The sequence below is a fragment of the Amblyraja radiata genome, chromosome 2, assembly GCF_010909765.2.
Source record: "Amblyraja radiata isolate CabotCenter1 chromosome 2, sAmbRad1.1.pri, whole genome shotgun sequence".
NCBI classification, from domain to species: Eukaryota; Metazoa; Chordata; class Chondrichthyes; order Rajiformes; family Rajidae; genus Amblyraja; species Amblyraja radiata.
In genome coordinates, this window is record NC_045957.1 from 150795782 (window position 1) to 150812847 (window position 17066).

The following is a 17066-nucleotide window of genomic DNA, read 5'->3' on the forward strand; positions in this document are numbered from 1 at the left end:
CCGCCTTTATCCCTTTGATTCCCTGCAACTCCGAAACCAGACGCAGAATCGCCGACATCTTTTCCACTTCGGTAGAGATTTCACTTTTCTTTCTAAGTATCCGCTCCTCATTACATTTCGTCGTGTTTAAGTACACGTTTTTAATCAAATCCTTCTCCCCCCCCACCCCCCCCACCCCCCCCCCCCCCCAATATTTCACAAATAAACTGGCTTCTCACCCATAGAATCAGCACCAGCCCCAGCCCCTGGTGAACGTTCCATCGTGTGATGTCACAATGCCCGATGCTCACAGATGTCCAATTGGAATGGATCCATTTACATATGCCTTTGCAGGAGCCCCAGCCAATGGTGAACGTTCCATTGTGTGATGTCACAATGCCCAATGCTCAAAGACATTCTTGCCACAGAGGGAGTACAGAGAAGGTTCACCAGACTGATTCCTGGGATGTCAGGACTTTCATATGAAGAAAGACTGGATAGACTCGGCTTGTACATGCTAGAATTTAGAAGATTGAGGGCGGATCTTATAGAAACGTACAAAATTCTTAAGGGGTTGGACTAGCTAGATGCAGGAAGATTGTTCCGGATGTTGGGGAAGACCAGAACAAGGGGTCACAGTTTAAGGATAAGGGGTAAATCTTTTAGGACCGAGATGAGAAAAACATTTTTCACACAGAGAGTGGTGAATCTCTGGAATTCTCTGCCACAGAAGGTAGTTGAGGCCAGTTCATTGGCTATATTTAAGAGGGAGTTAGATGTGGCCTTGGTGGCTAAAGGGATCAGGGGGTATGGAGAGAAGGCAGGTACAGGATACTGAGTTGGATGATCAGCCATGATCATATTGAATGGTGGTGCAGGCTCGAAGGGCCGAATGGCCTACTCCTGCACTTAATTTCTATGTTTCCCTCTCCTCACCCCTCTCCCTCTCCCATCCATCCCTCTCTCCCCCACCCCCTTCCCTCTCTCCCCCGCCCCCCGCCCCCTTCCCCCTATTCCTCTGTCCCTCTTCCATCACTCCCCCCTATCCCTCTCCTCCTCCCTCCCCACTCTCCCCCTTCCCCTCCACTCTCCCTCCCCACTCTTTCCCCTCTCTCCCCCTCCCTCCCTCCCCATCCCCCCTCCCCCACATCTCTCTCCCCATCTCTCACCCCCTACCCCGCTCTCCTTTCCCTCCCAAATCTATCCCATTTCCTCCTCCTCCTCTTCCCTCCCTCCCCTCTTCTCACCCCCCACCCCCCCTGCAAACGCCATTGAGGAAACAGACCCAACGGGTCTGCACTTGGTCTAGTATAATTTAGAATTATGTACATAGTTTATTGACAACAATGAACCTACTATATAATTATGAGGATCACAAGCTTTTTGTATACAGATTAAAAATATTGCAAAATACAACCAATGGTGAAATATTAAATTCTCAGAATGAATAAATAAAATTCAATATTTTGTATTTTTAGAATTGGCGAATGCAATTTGTCACAACTTTAGAAAACGTTTCATCAATCTTCACATACTGAATTAGCATACAACGGCTCTTCACCAAATGATGTGTGAAGAATCTAAGAATCATCATGAAGTTCCAACCATGAAAATACAATAAATGAAGTACAGCTCTGCAGCCATGTCACAAGCAGGTTAAACAATTGCACAGTTAAACTTTTTTTAAAAATGGCTTCCCTTCTTACCTGGCCTGCCTCCTTGTTTGGCCAACTTTACATAGTCCGAATCGGTTTCCCTAATCCACAGTTTGCGACCATCAACACTGGCCTCCTTGTGAGGCTCCACAAGTTCATTCAAACCTGGGATCTGGGAAGTGGGTGGAAGCTGCACTTGGCTCTTTTCACTTTTGTTTGGTTTCTGAGGAACATGGTAAAACCAATCTACAAAAGACAAAGGGCATTACAAGGTTGTGGTGATGTTGTCAGAATTCTTCTTTAACTCATTTATTACACACTTAAAACAACTTCATAAATAGCTTTACCAGATGGGTGTACATAGTGATGTCAGGTTAACCAACCACAATGGAAGGATAAGTTTGGTATTTTGGCCATGAATCACGTTGATTTTATGTACATAAAAGTAATCATCTTCCAATCAGGTTTTATTCTGGAGAGACTATCCTACTTAATTGGAATAAGTTGATGTAGTTTCCATTTTGTTTGCTTTTTAAAGAAGACTAGATCAAGTGAGACCCGTTGGGTCCCTGTCACACGGGATGCCTGGTCCCCCAACGCAACCCGTTCCCCAAAGCAATATTCGACCACTCACCCATAGCCCCCACGGGAGGCCTGGACCTCCAATGCAACCCGTTCCCCAAGGCAATATTCCACCACTTAGTAAACTTAAAAATGTGATAACTTATGAAATATAACTTGTGAAATCTGAACGAAACTTGATACAAACAACCGTTGGGTCCCAGTCACACGGGAGACCTGGTTCCCCAATGCAACCCGTCCCCCCAACGCAATATTCCACCACTCAACCATATCCCCCATTGGAGGCCTGGTCCCCCAATGCAGCCCGTTCCCCAAGGACCAGGACTAAGTGTTCTATGATGGCAACATTGTTGCAAATGTCAGATGGAGGATTGTGAGATCCCATTGTGATGTCATAGCAGCAACTGCCAGCACTGAAGTGTTGAAGTGACGATCAAAGTGGATTTAGTAAACTTAAAAATGTGATAACTTGTGAAATATATCAATCTGAACAAAACTTGATACAAACAACCACAGGTCAATGGTGAGTAAAGTGGTGCAAAATAAATTGTACTATTGTGTACCGTTTTGGCATAGTTCCTTGAGATCGCACGCACGCAGACAGACAGACAAACGTCCAAACAAGACGAGAGTTTTAATAATATACTAGACCAAGTGCAGACCCGTTGGGTCTGTTTCCCCAACGGCGTTTTGCAGGGGGGAGGGGGGGCTGCGGCATTAAACTCATATTAACCAACCCCCAAACACACAGGTGGGGGGATGGGATGAGGGGAGGGAGGGGAGAGGAGGTGGAGGAAATGGGACAGATTTGGGTGGGAAAGGAGAGCGGGGTAGGGGGTGAGAGAGGGGGATTGGGGAGAGAGATGTGGGGGAGGGGGAGGATGGGGAGGTAGGGGAGGAGGGAGGGAGGGGGAGAGGGGTGGGGGAGAGAGGGGAAAGAGTGGGGAGGGAGAGTGGAGGGGGAAGGGGGAGAGGTGGAAGAGTGGGGAGGGAGGTGGAGAGGGGTAGGGGCAGTGATGGAAGAGGGACAGAGGGGTAGGAGGAAGGGGGTGGCGTAGAGAGGGAAGGGGGGTGGGGAAGAGAGGGATGGGTGGGAGAGGGGTGCGGAGAGGGAAACATAGAACCATTGAAATTAAGTGCTGGAGTAGGCCATTCGGACCTTCGAGCCTGCACCACCATTCAATATGATCGTGGCTGATCATCCAACTCAGTATCCTGTACCTGCCTTCTCTCCATACCCCCTGATCCCTTTAGCCACAAAGACCACATCTAACTCCCTCTTAAATACAGCCAATGAACAGGCCTCAACTACCTTCTGTGCCAGTGAATTCCAGAGATTCACCACTCTCTGTGTGAAAAATGTATTTCTCATCTCGGTCCTAAAAGATTTACCCCTTATCCTTAAACTGTGACCCCTTGTTCTGGACTTCCCCAACATCTGGAACAATCTTCCTGCATCTAGCCTGTCCAACCCGTTAAGAATTTTGTAAGTTTCTATAAGATACCCCCTCAATCTTCTAAAATCTAGCGAGTACAAGCCGAGTCTATCCAGTCTTTCTTCATATGAAAGTCCTGACATCCAGGAATCAGTCTGGTGAACCTTCTCTGTACTCCCTCTATGGCAACGATGTATTTGAACATTGGGCATTGTGACATCACACAATGGAACGTTCACCAAGTGCTTGTGCTCCTGCAAAGGCATATGTAAATGAATCCATTCCGATTGGACATCTGTGAGCATAGGGCATTGTGACATCACACGATGGAACGTTCACCAGGGGCTGGGGCTGGTGCTGATTCTATGGGTGAGAAGCCAGTTTATTTTTGAAATATTGGGGGGGGGGTGAAGGATTTGATTAAAAACGTGCACTTAAACACGACGACCAATGGCAAACCCGTTGGGTCTGATCCCCCAACGCAGCCGTTCCCTACCCGTAGCCCCCACTGTGGGGGGGCGGCATCACACACACTAACCACCCCCACACACAGAGTTGGAAAAGTGTATAAACACCGTTCCCAACCTGTAGCCCTCATGGGGAGACGTGGTCGTCGAAGTCGGGTCCCGGCCGTCTTAAAATAGCGTATCTTGAAGTCGTCGAAGTCGGGTCCGTCTCGGCAACTCGGGGGGGGGTGGGGGGGGTGGCGGGGCGGCATCACACACACGAAGCATCCCCACACACAGAGCCTTAAAAGTGTAATGCCCCAACGCAGCCGTTGCCTACCCGCAGCCCCCACGGGAGACGTGGTCCTCGAAGTAGAGCAGTTCCCGAAAGGCCGTTTTTAAATAGCGTTGCGTGTGGTTGTGCTGTGGGCGCCAGCAACCGTTATGGTCGCTGGCCAGCAGGAGGCGACAAAATGAGTGGGGGGGGGGGGGGGGGGAGGAGAAGGTACATAAACATAACGAAATGTAATGAGGAGTGGATAGCTGGAAGGGAAAGTGAAATGTCTACCGAAATGGCTGCTTGTATGGGTGAGAAGCCAGTTTTTATTTGAAAAACTGGGGGGGGGGGGGGGGGGGGGGGGGGAGGAGGCATTACACTTTTGCGTTGGGGCATTACACTTTTAAGTGGTGAAAGTTCTGACATAACAGGAATCAGTCTGGTGAACCTTCTCTGTAATCCCTCTCTATGGCAACGATGTCTTTGAGCTTCGGGCATTGTGACATCACACGATGGAACGTTCACCATTGGCTGGGGCTCCTGCATAGGCATATGTCAATGGATCCATTCCGATTGGACATATGTGAAGATTGGGCATTGTGACATCACACGATGGAACGTTCAGCAGGGGCTGGGGCTGGTGAAGCTTCTGTGGGTGTGAAGCCAGTTTAGTTTTGAAATATTGGGGGAGGGGGGGGGGGGGGTTAGGATTTGATTTAAAACGTACACTTAAACACGTCGAAATGTAATGAGGAACGGATACTTAGAAAGAAAAGTGAAATCTCTACCAAAATGGAAAAGATGTCGGCGATTCAGCGTTCCCCCTTATCCTTAAACTTTGACCCCTTGTTCTGGTCTTCCCCAACATCCGGAACAATCTTCCTGCATCTAGCCTGTCCAACCCCTTAAGAATTTTAAACGTTTCTATAAGATACCCCCTCAATCTTCTAAAATCTAGTGAGTACAAGGCGAGTCTATCCAGTCTTTCTTCATATGAAAGTTCTGACATCCCAGGAATCAGTCTGGTGAACCTTCTCTGTAATCCCTCTCTATGGCAATAATGTATTTGAGCATTGGGCATTGTGACATCACACGATGGAACGTTCACCATGGGCTTGGGCTCCTGCATAGGCATATGTAAATGAATCCATTCCGATTGGACATCTGTGAGCATTGGGCATTGTGACATCACACGATGGAACGTTCAGCAGGGGCTGGTGCTGAATCTGAATCTATGAGTGAGAAGCCAGTTTAGTTTTGAAATATTTGGGGGGGGGGGAAGGATTTGATTAAAAACGTGTACTTAAACACGACGGAATGTAATGAGGAGCGGATACTTAGAAAGAAAAGTGAAATCTCTACCGAAATGGAAAAGATGTCGGCGATTCTGCGTCCGGTTTCGGAGTTGCAGGGAATCAATGGAAGAAATGTGGCCGGAAGCCAGGCCGGAAGCCGTACATGTAAATGGATCCGTTCCGATTGGACGTCTGCGAGCCTCGGGCATCGCGATTGGACGTCTGCGAGCATCGGGCATTGTGACATCGCACGGCGGGAACGAATCGAAAGGCAGGCAGGCAGCCGGACGGAGTTCCGTTTCGGAATCTGGGGCGAGAGTTTTATATAATAATAGATAGATGGATAGATAATGCTGAGAAACATTGACATTGTATAATTAACTGTTTGCTGTGGAATGTACTATCAGGGTTGGTACACCAACTCATCAATCGCTGTTGCATTGAAAATAAGTATCCCATTATTAAAATGTTATTGCAATAATTATTCTATATTAATGATGCCCTGTCAATTTTGAAACAATCTTGTTATTGTTCTAACCATCACTCAGTTCACAGCACCCTACCCTTCTGAAATTATGAATTCAAGCTTCATGCCTTGAACATAAAATACAGGTCGCCACCTGTGCAATGATGTTTGAAGGCGGTGTTGCACTCTTTCAGCTGACACCCTTCAGGTATTAAACTGAAGTCACTTACCTTCTGAAGACGACAACAACAATTCTCATGGCACTATTAGAAGAAGAATAGGGGAGTTTTTTGTGATGTAAAATTCATTCCTGAATGAACACTACTGAAACAGGTCCTGATAATTATTAAATTCCCATTTTGTAGGACCCATTTTACGCTGATCACTTGAAAATGTTGCTACAATATCTGCTGTGAAATAATTACTCGCTTTAACTTATATTAATTGAAACTTTGCAAAGATAAATGAGACTACAACATTTTGTAGTGATAAAGTGATCGACAGGTCCTTGTACATGAAACACAACATGATAGCATGAAGGTATAGCAAGACTTTAGGTATGCTATTGGAATGTTGGCCTTTATTCCAGTGGATGTAGAATTTCACAATAGAGATGGTGCTGGTGTGAGCCACATATATGGATTATGTGCAGGCAGATGTGAGTGGATCTTGACATATGTGCAGTACAGACATTGTGGTCCCAATGACCTGTTCTTGCACTGAAAAACAAGAAGTGATCTTGTTGAAACATGTGAGATTTTGAGAAGGATTAACATGGTAGATGCCAAGAGGTTGTTTTCCCGAGTCGGAGTATCTTGAACTAAGTGGCACAGAGGTTAAGATAGGATTAGCAACGATCCTATGAAATGAAATGACAAACTGGCCTTCTCTTGCTCGTGTTTCTTATGTTCCTATTTATAGGGATTGGATAGTGCAACTTTCTGATAATGGCTGTGCAGGTGCATGTGGACATGTTACGGCACTGTCCATTCTACCAAACAGTTGGAGTCCTGCTTCAATCATTCATAAGACATTGCACAGTCAGCAGCCCATTATTTTCAAATTTTTCAGATGCGAGTACATTTGCAAGATCAGCAGTTTAATTTAGTTCAGTGTTGTTTAGAGACACAGCGTGGAAACAAGCCTTTCGGTCCACCAAGTCCACACTGACCAGTGATCCCTGCACATTAGCACTATCCTACACTAAGGACAACTTTTACATTGACACCAAGCCAATTTTACTTCGGAGTCACGTGAGTGACTACGTGAAGAACCCCGCCAGGACGCATGCGTGTCATATCGCTTTCACGCTTGCGAAACGACAGGCGGGGTGGAGCGTTCCCCCGCAGCGGTAAGTTTGAAACCGCGACCTGCAGGTAAGTGATTTACTCTGCGGTAGTTTTTGTCTCCGCGCTGTTTTTACACAGGACGGGAAGCTGGACAAAATAGTGTCCACAAGTGCTGCGAGTGAAGCTGGCTGGGGAGGACCGCGAAGTTGCGGGAGCCAGCAGCAGCTGAAGGCACAAGCCCCGTAAGGGATCAGCTGTGCCGACTTTTGGTCCCGCGCCGGCCAGAACACCACGGCCGGGCGGGAGACTATTCAGATGGGGCTGTCGACTTTTGACAAGTCGAAAACGGCAGGAGGCGGGATGGAACGACGTTCCCCCGTAGTGACAATTTAAACCAGGACCTGCAGGTAAGAGCTGTGGTCTTTTTGTGTTTTCCCATGCTGATTACAGGTGGAGAAACCAACGGGCTGCGACAAAGCTGGTGGGCTAGCAGCGGCCAGCGGCACTTGAATCACCTATAATGGGATCAGCTGTGCCCGATGTCGCCTCCGCACCGGCCAGATCCACTCCGCGGCCGGGCGGTAAGGCAAAACAAAAACCATCAAAGTCGTGGACTCAGATGAGTCCGACTTTGAGCAGCCGCGGGCGGCCAGCAACCGTGAGCGCTGGAGCCGGATGGAGCGGTGTGTGGAGCATTTGCTCCAACGTGACAGGCTCCGGGAGATGGAGTCTAGTCACTGTGGGCACTATGTAAAACCCACAGCAGCACCTCTTGTAGGGCTGCACAGTGCTTCTCCCTCGTCAGAGGGGAGTACTGGGGGTCAGTTGTGGGCTGATCCTGAAGAGGGGTTTGCAGAACAGAAATCAAGTGTGCAGGGGGTGCAGGAACGTGAAAATCTACTGGACATGGTGTCCACCTTCATACAGCCAGACCAGACTGGCCAAAACCTGGAGGACACCTGACACCGGGTAACTGTATATCCCGGAATGTTTCCTGTAGTATATAATTGTATATGGAAACTCCTAAACAACGGGGATAACAGCTTTCACCCGCACAGTGGATGAGAAGGACATGTCGCAGGACCAACAGGATGCACTGGCACTGCTTTGCAACACACGGCCATAGACAGCACCCTTACGCACCCACCAGTAATCAAGACCGACTGGTGAAAGCTCGAAGGTCCGGTACACCAAACATGAGTCTTTCTTAGGCCATGGCCCAGACCGGCCTTCTTGGAAGATACGCAAACCTCCAACATCAACCAAACCACAAACCCAGACACCGACGCCTCAACATCAATGAAGGATTTACAAAATGAAATAAACCTGCCACTGGTAACTATGGAGGTAGGTGGGTCTGGTTCCCTACAAATTGCAGGGAGCACGGAGGTTGGGGGGGGGGGGAGATTACTCTCCTTTCTGGATGCATGGAGTATGTTAACTACCGATACTTATATTTTAAGCAGTATCCAGGGATATACAATAGAATTATACACAAGTACAGCCCTCCAGTTCAACATATACCGAACCGAATGTTCGTACTTTCCGGTAAAGAAAAATCAGAAGCGCATGCTGAACTGGAGCGGCCTTACGCAAAAGGGGTAATTGAAAAATCCCAACACGAACTGCTAGAATTCGTGTCCAATATCTTTACCAAAATCAAAAAAGATGGTGGTTGTCGCATCATCATACATCTGACCAAATTGAATACATTTGTACAATATATTCATTTTAAAATGGAAACCTTTGTTACTGCTAAACAATTGATTTCCAAAGGTTAATTCATGGCTAGCATCGATTAAAAAATGCTTACTATTCAGTGCCTATATGAGGTGACCACAGATGTTACTTAAAATTCAACTGGATGGGACAGCTTTGGCTGTATAGAGCGCTGCCAAATGTGTTAACATCAGCCCCCAGGCTGTTCACTAAAATTTTGAAACCAGCCCTAGTGTTTCTACGGAAACGAAAACACATGGTCATGGTATATCTAGATGACATACTTATTGTGGGCAAAACTTTGGAATTGGCCAAACAAACTGTAACAGCCACAAAACAGTTATTTGAAAAACTGGGGTTTATTATCCATCCAGTTAAATCTAAATTAACGCCTTCCACTACTATGGACTATTTGGGGTTCACCATTGACTCAGTTCACATGTCGGTGACTTTGCCAAAGGGAAAGGCTATAGACTTAATAGAGGCTTGCAATAACCTCATTGACATCAGTAACCGTCCATCAGATTGGTAGCAAAAGTAATTGGCAAAATGGTGGCTGCTTTTCCAGCCACACAATTTGGACCTTTACATTACCAAAATTTACAGAGAGCAAAAATACAAGCACTCAAAATCAATGCTGGTCATTTTGACAGACCAATGAAGCTACCAATCAAAGCTATAATGGAACTAAAATGGTGGATAGATAACATTTGGCTTTGTTTCAATCCAATCATTATCAGCAACCCTTCTATGGTGCTACAAACTGATGCCAGTGCACTTGGTTGGGGTGCCACCAATTCCATCTCCAGCTGTGGAGGTAGATGGACTGCTCAGGAGGCATCATTATTACTAACACTGGGCATAAACTACCTGGAAATGTTGGGTGCATTCTATGGCCTAAAGTCATATTGTACTGGGTCATATCACCAGTATGTTAGACTACAGATTGACAATACCACCGTGGTAGCATATATCAACCACATGGGTGGAAACAAATCGACATCATGTGACAATCTGGCTAATACAATTTGGCAGTGGTGTATCCAGAGAGATATTTGAATATCAGCTACTTACCTACCAAGTAAACTAAATTTAGTGGCAGACACCAGGTCACGCAAATTTAATGAAAACACCGAATGGATGTTGAATAAAAAGTATTTGCTGATATTACAGCACGATATGGAACACCAGATATCGATCTCTGAGGTGTGGCAGCAGAGAGGTGTGGTGTTGCGGAGCTCCCGTCCAGACACAAAAGTGAGGGAATTTAAACATCTTTTTGGACTTCGGAGGAGGCACAGCGGAACCTTTAACATCTTGGAGTATCGCTGCGACGCTGCAGAGATTTATTTTAAAAGTTTCTGCTTGTTTTGGGACTGCGAGCAGTCTTATCAACTAACTGCCGAGCTCCCACAACTGTGGCTGGCAACCTGCCATGAAACTAGCGCACCAAAAGAGGGGAGAAAATCTTTCTGGACTTTGACACCTGCATCCAGAACAGCCCCCCCCCCCCCCCCCCCTTACTGCCTCGCCGGTGCTGACCGGGCCGGTCTGGCTTTTGTGTGGTGTGGGAGGAATTCCAAACCTGCACCGTCTCGACATCTTCTGTGGCAAAAATCCAAGATGGCAGCACACGTCTCCTCCTGTCTCTAACTGTGTCTGTTTGTTTTACAAATATGATTTCAAGGAATGTTCAACCTAACCAAGTCCCTGGCTCTGCTGAGTCTGCTGTTAATTTTAATACCCCTGCTGAATTTGAATCTGACTGTGACTCTATTTATATGTTCTCTGTTGTTTTTTTTTTAAAATTATTGTCTGTAACTGTGGAACTGTGCTGCTGCCTGTCTTGGCCAGGACTCTCTTGTAAAAGAGATTTTTAATCTCAATGAGACTTATCCTGGTTAAATAAAGGTTAAATAAAATAAATAAAATTCGCATCCAGGCTTAATCACCAGTTATCAAACTATGTTTCGTGGGAACCAGACCCTGGGGCAGCGGCGACAGATGCATTTTCGCTGCATTGGGGGGGGGGGGGGGGGGGGGGGGGGGGAATTGTTTATTTATGCATTCCCTCCTTTCTGCCTCATCAGTCGGGTATTAAGGAAAATACAGCAAGACTCTGCGTCTGGTATTTTGGTAGTACCCGATTGGCCTACTCAACCATGGTTCCCAGTGATACTGAACATGGTATTAGAACCATGTATCACCATCCCGAATAGACCAGACTTATTGGTTCATCCCGTAACAAGGGATAGCCACCCATGCCATAACTATTTGAATTTATTAATTTGTAGAGTTTAAAAATACCACTGCTACAGCTGGGACTGACGGACCGAACAGTGAACATGATTTCGGCGGGCCACAGACAGTCCACCAAAAAACAGTATCTGGTCTATATCAGGAAGTGGGAGATGTATTGTCACATAAACAGCATCACCTACAGAGATATGAACATCCCGTCTGTTCTGGAATACCTGGCAGGCCTCCATTATGATGAGGGGCTCAGTTATAGTGCCATCAACTGCGCCAGAAGTGCCCTATCAACTTATCTATGGCAAGGAACAGAGCGTCACTCTGCTGGGACTCACCCACTGGTAACAAAACATATGAGGGGAATTTTTAATACCAATCCCACAAGAACCAGGTACTCCCAAATATGGGATGTGAGTATTGTCCTGAAGATGCTCAGGAATTGGTCTCCAGCAACAGCTCTGTCCCTACTTAGACTGACATTAAAAACAGTCATGCTAATGGCATTGGTCACGGCACAAAGGGTACAGTCATTACATAAATTAAGACTGGATACATGACTTCTTCATCTGAAAATATTACGTTTCATATTTATGAATTAGTAAAGCAGTACAGACAGGGATCAGCAGGCCTCAATATAGAATTTAGGTCTTACCCAACAGATGATAGTCTCTATAGTAAGACATTTGTCGTTATACATGGAGAACACGAAAATCATCAGAGGCAATGAGAAGGCACTTTTAGTCAGCCATAAGCAACCACACAAAAGAGTGACGGTCCAGACCATCTCAAGATGGCTGAAACAGGTTCTAATACAGGCTGGGATGGATACTTATATTTAAAAATCTCATTCCACCAGGGCTGCAGCTACATCGGCAGCTATGCAGTTGGATGTACCAATGGACTAAATCCTCAAGGCAGCAGGATGGTCAGGGGAAAAACATTCCAACTATTTTATCATAAACCAGTCATTAAACCTGGAACATTTGCAGAAACAATTTAAGTTCTGTAATTTAATTACCCCATAAATAGGGGCTATAATTTGTGTTAATCAATTCATGGATTTCAATGTCGGATTCATGTCTAAAATATGTTGACACAATTCCTCCTACAGTCATTAAGGCAGATGTGATGCATGGACTCGTTTCCACGGCATGAAATCACAGAGCTTTGAAATCTTCACGTAGTCACTCACGTGACTCCGGAGTTAAATAGTAAGATTAAACGAGAACTTACCAGTTCGAAGTTTGATCATTATTTTATGAGGAGTACGTTGAGGGAATACGTGCCCTCTGCTCCCACCCATGATCATATACTCAACAGGTATTTCTTCTCTAATCTTACTATGTTTAAGTCATTACAGTTATCTGTGATTTCACACCGCTGCTTTGAAGAATGACACGCATGCGTCCTGGAGGGGTTCTTCACGTATTCCCTCAACATACTCCTCATAAAATAACGATCAAACTTCAAACTGGTAAGTTCTCGTTTAATCTTACTATTAACCTACAAACCTGTATGTCTTTGGAATGTGGGAGAAAACCGAAGTGCTCGGAGAAAACCCATGCAGGTCCATGGTGAGAACGTACAAACTCTATACAGACAAGCACCCGCAGCCAGGATCGAACCCGGGTCACTGGCGCTGTGTAAGGCAGCAACTCTACCGCTGCGTCACCGTGCATTCTAAAAATCCATGTGAACATGATGGTAAGGCATCTTCCTAATGATGCAGGTATTCTGGTGAAAAGCCTCACCAGACTAATTTTAGGTGGACAATAGACAATAGACAATAGGTGCAGGAGATTTAAGACTGAAAATGGATATTTTCATTTTTTTTAGTAAGCAAAGTTATCAACGTATAATTTTCTGTATGTTGGAGACCAAAATATAGTGGCACAGCTGGTAGACTTGCTGCCTCTCACGCCAGAGATCTGTGTTTAATCCTGTCCTCTGGCACTGTCTGTGTTGAATGTACACATTCTCCCTGCAAGCGTGTGGGTTTCCTCCCACATCCCAAACACGCATTGGCTTTGTAGGTTAACTTGTCTCTGTAAAATTGCCCCTAATGTGTAGGGAATGGGTGAGGAAAGTGGGATAACAGAACTTGTGTGAATGAGTAGACATAAATGCTGGAGAAACTCAACGAGTGAGGCAGCATCTATGGAGCGAAGGAAATAGACAATAGACAATAGGTGCAGGAGTAGGCCATTCGGCCCTTCAAGCCAGCACCGCCATTCAATTTGATCATGGCTCATCATCCCCAATCAGTACCCTGTTCCTGCCTTCTCCCCATATCCCCTGACTTATTTTTAAGAGCCCTATCTAGCTCTCTCTTGAAAGCATCCAGAGAACCCGCCCTCAGGGAATTCCACAGACTCACCACTCTCTGTGAGAAAAAGTGTTTCCTCGTCTCCGTTCTAAATGGCTTACTCCTTATTCTTAAACTGTGGCCCCTGGTTCTGGATCCGCCCAACATAGGGAACATGTTTCCTGCCTGTAGCGTGACAATCTTATATGTCTCAATGAGATTCCCTCTCATCCTTCTAAACTCCAGTGTACAAGCCCAGCTGCTCCATTCTGTCAGCATATGACAGTCTCGCCATCCCGGGAATTAACCTTGTAAACCTACGCTGCACTCCCTCAATAGCAAGAATGTCCTTCCTCAAATTAGGGGACCAAAACTGCACACAATACTCCAGGTGTGGTCTCACTGGGGCTCTGTACAACTGCAGTAGGACCTCTTTCCTCCTATATTCGATTCCTCTTGTTATAAAGGCCAACATGCCATTCGCTTTCATCACTGCCTGCTGTACCTGCATGCTTACTTTCATAGAATGATGTACAAGGACCCCCAGGTGTCGTTGTGCTTCCCCTTTTCCCAACTTGATGCCATTTAGATAGTAATCTGCCTTCCTGTTTTTACTACCAAAGTGGATAACCTCACATTTATCCGCATTAAACTTCATCTGCCATGCATCTGCCCACTCCCCCAACCTGTCCAAGTCGCCCTGCACTCTTATAGCATCATCCTCACAGTTCACACTGCCACCCAGCTTTGTGTCATCTTCAAATTTGCTAATGTTACTTTGAATCCCTTCATCCAAATCATTGATGTAAATTGTAAATAGCTGCGGTCCCAGCACCGAGCCTTGCGGTATCCCACTAGTCACTGCCTGCCATTCTGAAAGGGACCCGTTAATCCCTACTCTTTGTTTCCTGCCTGCCAACCACTTATCTATCCATGTCAGCACTCTACCCCCAATACCATGTGCCCTAATTTTGCCCACTAATCTCCTATGTGGGACCTTATCAAATGCTTTCTGAAAGTCCAGGTACACTACATCCACTGGCTCTCCCTTGTCCATTTTCCTAGTTAGATCTTCAAAAAATTCCAGAAGATAAGTCAAGCATGATTTCCCCTTCGTAAATCCATGCTGACTCGGACCGATCCTGTTACTGCTATCCAAATGTTCGGCTATCTCATCTTTTATAATTGACTCCAGCATCTTCCCCACCACCGATGTCAGGTTAACTGGTCCATAATTCTCTGCTTTCTCTCTCCCGCCTTTCTTAAAAAGTGGGATAACATTAGCTACCCTCCAATCCACAGGAACTGATCCTGAGTCTATAGAACTTCCTCAAGTACCCTGGGATGCAGACCATCAGGCCCTGGGGATTTATCAGCCTTCAGTCCCATCAGTCTACCCAACACCATTTCCTGCCTAATGTGGATTTCCTTCAGTTCCTCCGTCACCCCAGATCCTCTGGCCACGACTATATCAGGAAGATTGTTTGTGTCCTCCTTGGTGAAGACAGATCCAAAGTACCTGTTCAACTCATCTGCCATTTCCTTGTTCCCCATAATAAATTCGGTCTTCAAGGGTCCAACTTTGCTCTTAACTATTTTTTTCCTCTTCACATACCTAAAGAAGCTTTTACTATCCTGCTTTATATTCCTGACTAGCTTACCTTCGTACTTCATCTTTTCTCCCCATATTGTCTTTTTGGTTATTTTTTGTTATTCTTTAAACATTACCCGATCCTCTTGCTTCCCATTCATCTTTGCTACGTTGTACTTCTTCGATTTAATTTTTATACTGTCCCTGACGTCCTTTGTCAGCCATGGTCGTCCCTTTCTCCCTTTGGAATCTTTCTTCCTCCTAGGAATGAACTGATCCTGCACCTTCTGTAGTATTCCTAGAAACACCTGCCATTTTTGTTCCACTGTCATCCTTGCTAGTGTATCTTTCCAGTCAACTTTGGCCAGCTCCTCCCTCATGGCCCCATAGTCCCCTTTATTCAACTGCAACACTGACACCTCCGATCTACCCTTTTCCCTCTCCAATTGTAGATTAAACCTGATCATGTTATGGTCACTGCCTCCTAATGGCTCATTAACCCCAAGGTCCTTTATCAAAGTGGAGTTCTGGCACTTTGATCAAGTGATGAAGGAACAGCATTACATTACCTCAGCAGGAAATGGTGGAGCAATTTGGTACAGGATATCCAGCCTATGACATGCTCTTGTAGTCACAGAATTTATATATATGTCTAAATGAGCTTCTGGTGAAAGTGATTGCCAGGATGTTGATGTAGGAACAAGGATGCTTGTTGACAAAAAAAGACACAAGGGGCTGGAGCAGCTCATTGGGTCAGGAGCATCTCTGGAGAACATTGTACGTCTGACAAAGGGTCCTGACCTGAAACATCACATATCTACGTTCTCCAACACTTTGTCTCTTTTTTTCCAGGATGTTGATTGTGGGAGACTCAGCTAATGTCCTTGAACATCAAGTATAGGTGGCTAAACATCCCAATGGAGATGATAATGGTCTGGTATTCTTGTGGCGTAAACATAACTGTCACATGTCAGCTCATGCATCAATGTCACCTACGTTTCCTGCATGCATATAATGCTTCGATTTTTGAAGAATTGCAAAAGGAACTAAGCATTATGCATTCACCAGCAAATATCCCCACTTCTGACCTTACAAATCAAAGGGAGGTCAATTTAAGATGGATTGGCCGAGACTTTTCTGAGGACCTGCTGCCTTGATGTCCCAGGCTGGGTAAGATTGACTTGCAACAATCACAATCATCTTGCTGTGTACAAGATGTACAAGGCGTACATGTGTACAAGGTGTGGACAAGGCACGGCCTTGTCGGCTTCGGCAGCCGCGGGCTCCAACCAGGAAGCGGCCGTTCCAGGTGGCCCAGCCGTTTAAAGGAGTCTCCCGACGCCGGGGCATGACCACCCGGTGAGAACGGCCAGGGACATCGGGCCTCCGTAGAGGCAATTGCGGTGGCCTCAATAGGCCTGACTTTGGGGTGAACATGGGGTGGGGACTGGACATTGTGCCTTCCCCCACAGTGCTATCCACTGTGGGGGGATGATTTTTTTGTCTAATTGTAGTCCTGTAGGTCTGTGTCCAAGATGGCTGCCATGAAGAGAGAGTGGACGCTGGCGCGCTTTGGCAGCCGCTGCTCTCTCTTCACACTGTGTTTTTGATTTTCTGTTTTTGGATTGAATTCTGTTTTTAATTTGTGTCTCTGTGATGTCTTTTTTACCTGTTCTATTCCGATTATATGTTTTTATTCCGATTACTATGTAAGGTGTCCTTGAGATGTCTGAAAGGCGCCCATTAAAAAAAAAAAAGATAAATAAAAATAAA

The 17066-nt window shown here is 45.9% G+C and overlaps 1 protein-coding gene across 2 annotated transcripts in view; it reads right to left on the bottom strand.

Moving 5' to 3' along the window:
* The window catches only part of LOC116970516 (uncharacterized protein C7orf57-like), a 106018-nt gene that overhangs the window by 58736 nt on the left and 30216 nt on the right, over positions 1-17066 (bottom strand). For both annotated transcript variants that reach the window (XM_033017160.1, XM_033017166.1), the window contains one exon: positions 1686-1880. In XM_033017160.1, the coding sequence (XP_032873051.1) occupies positions 1686-1880 (195 nt within the window). The remainder of the gene's footprint in view (positions 1-1685; positions 1881-17066) is intronic.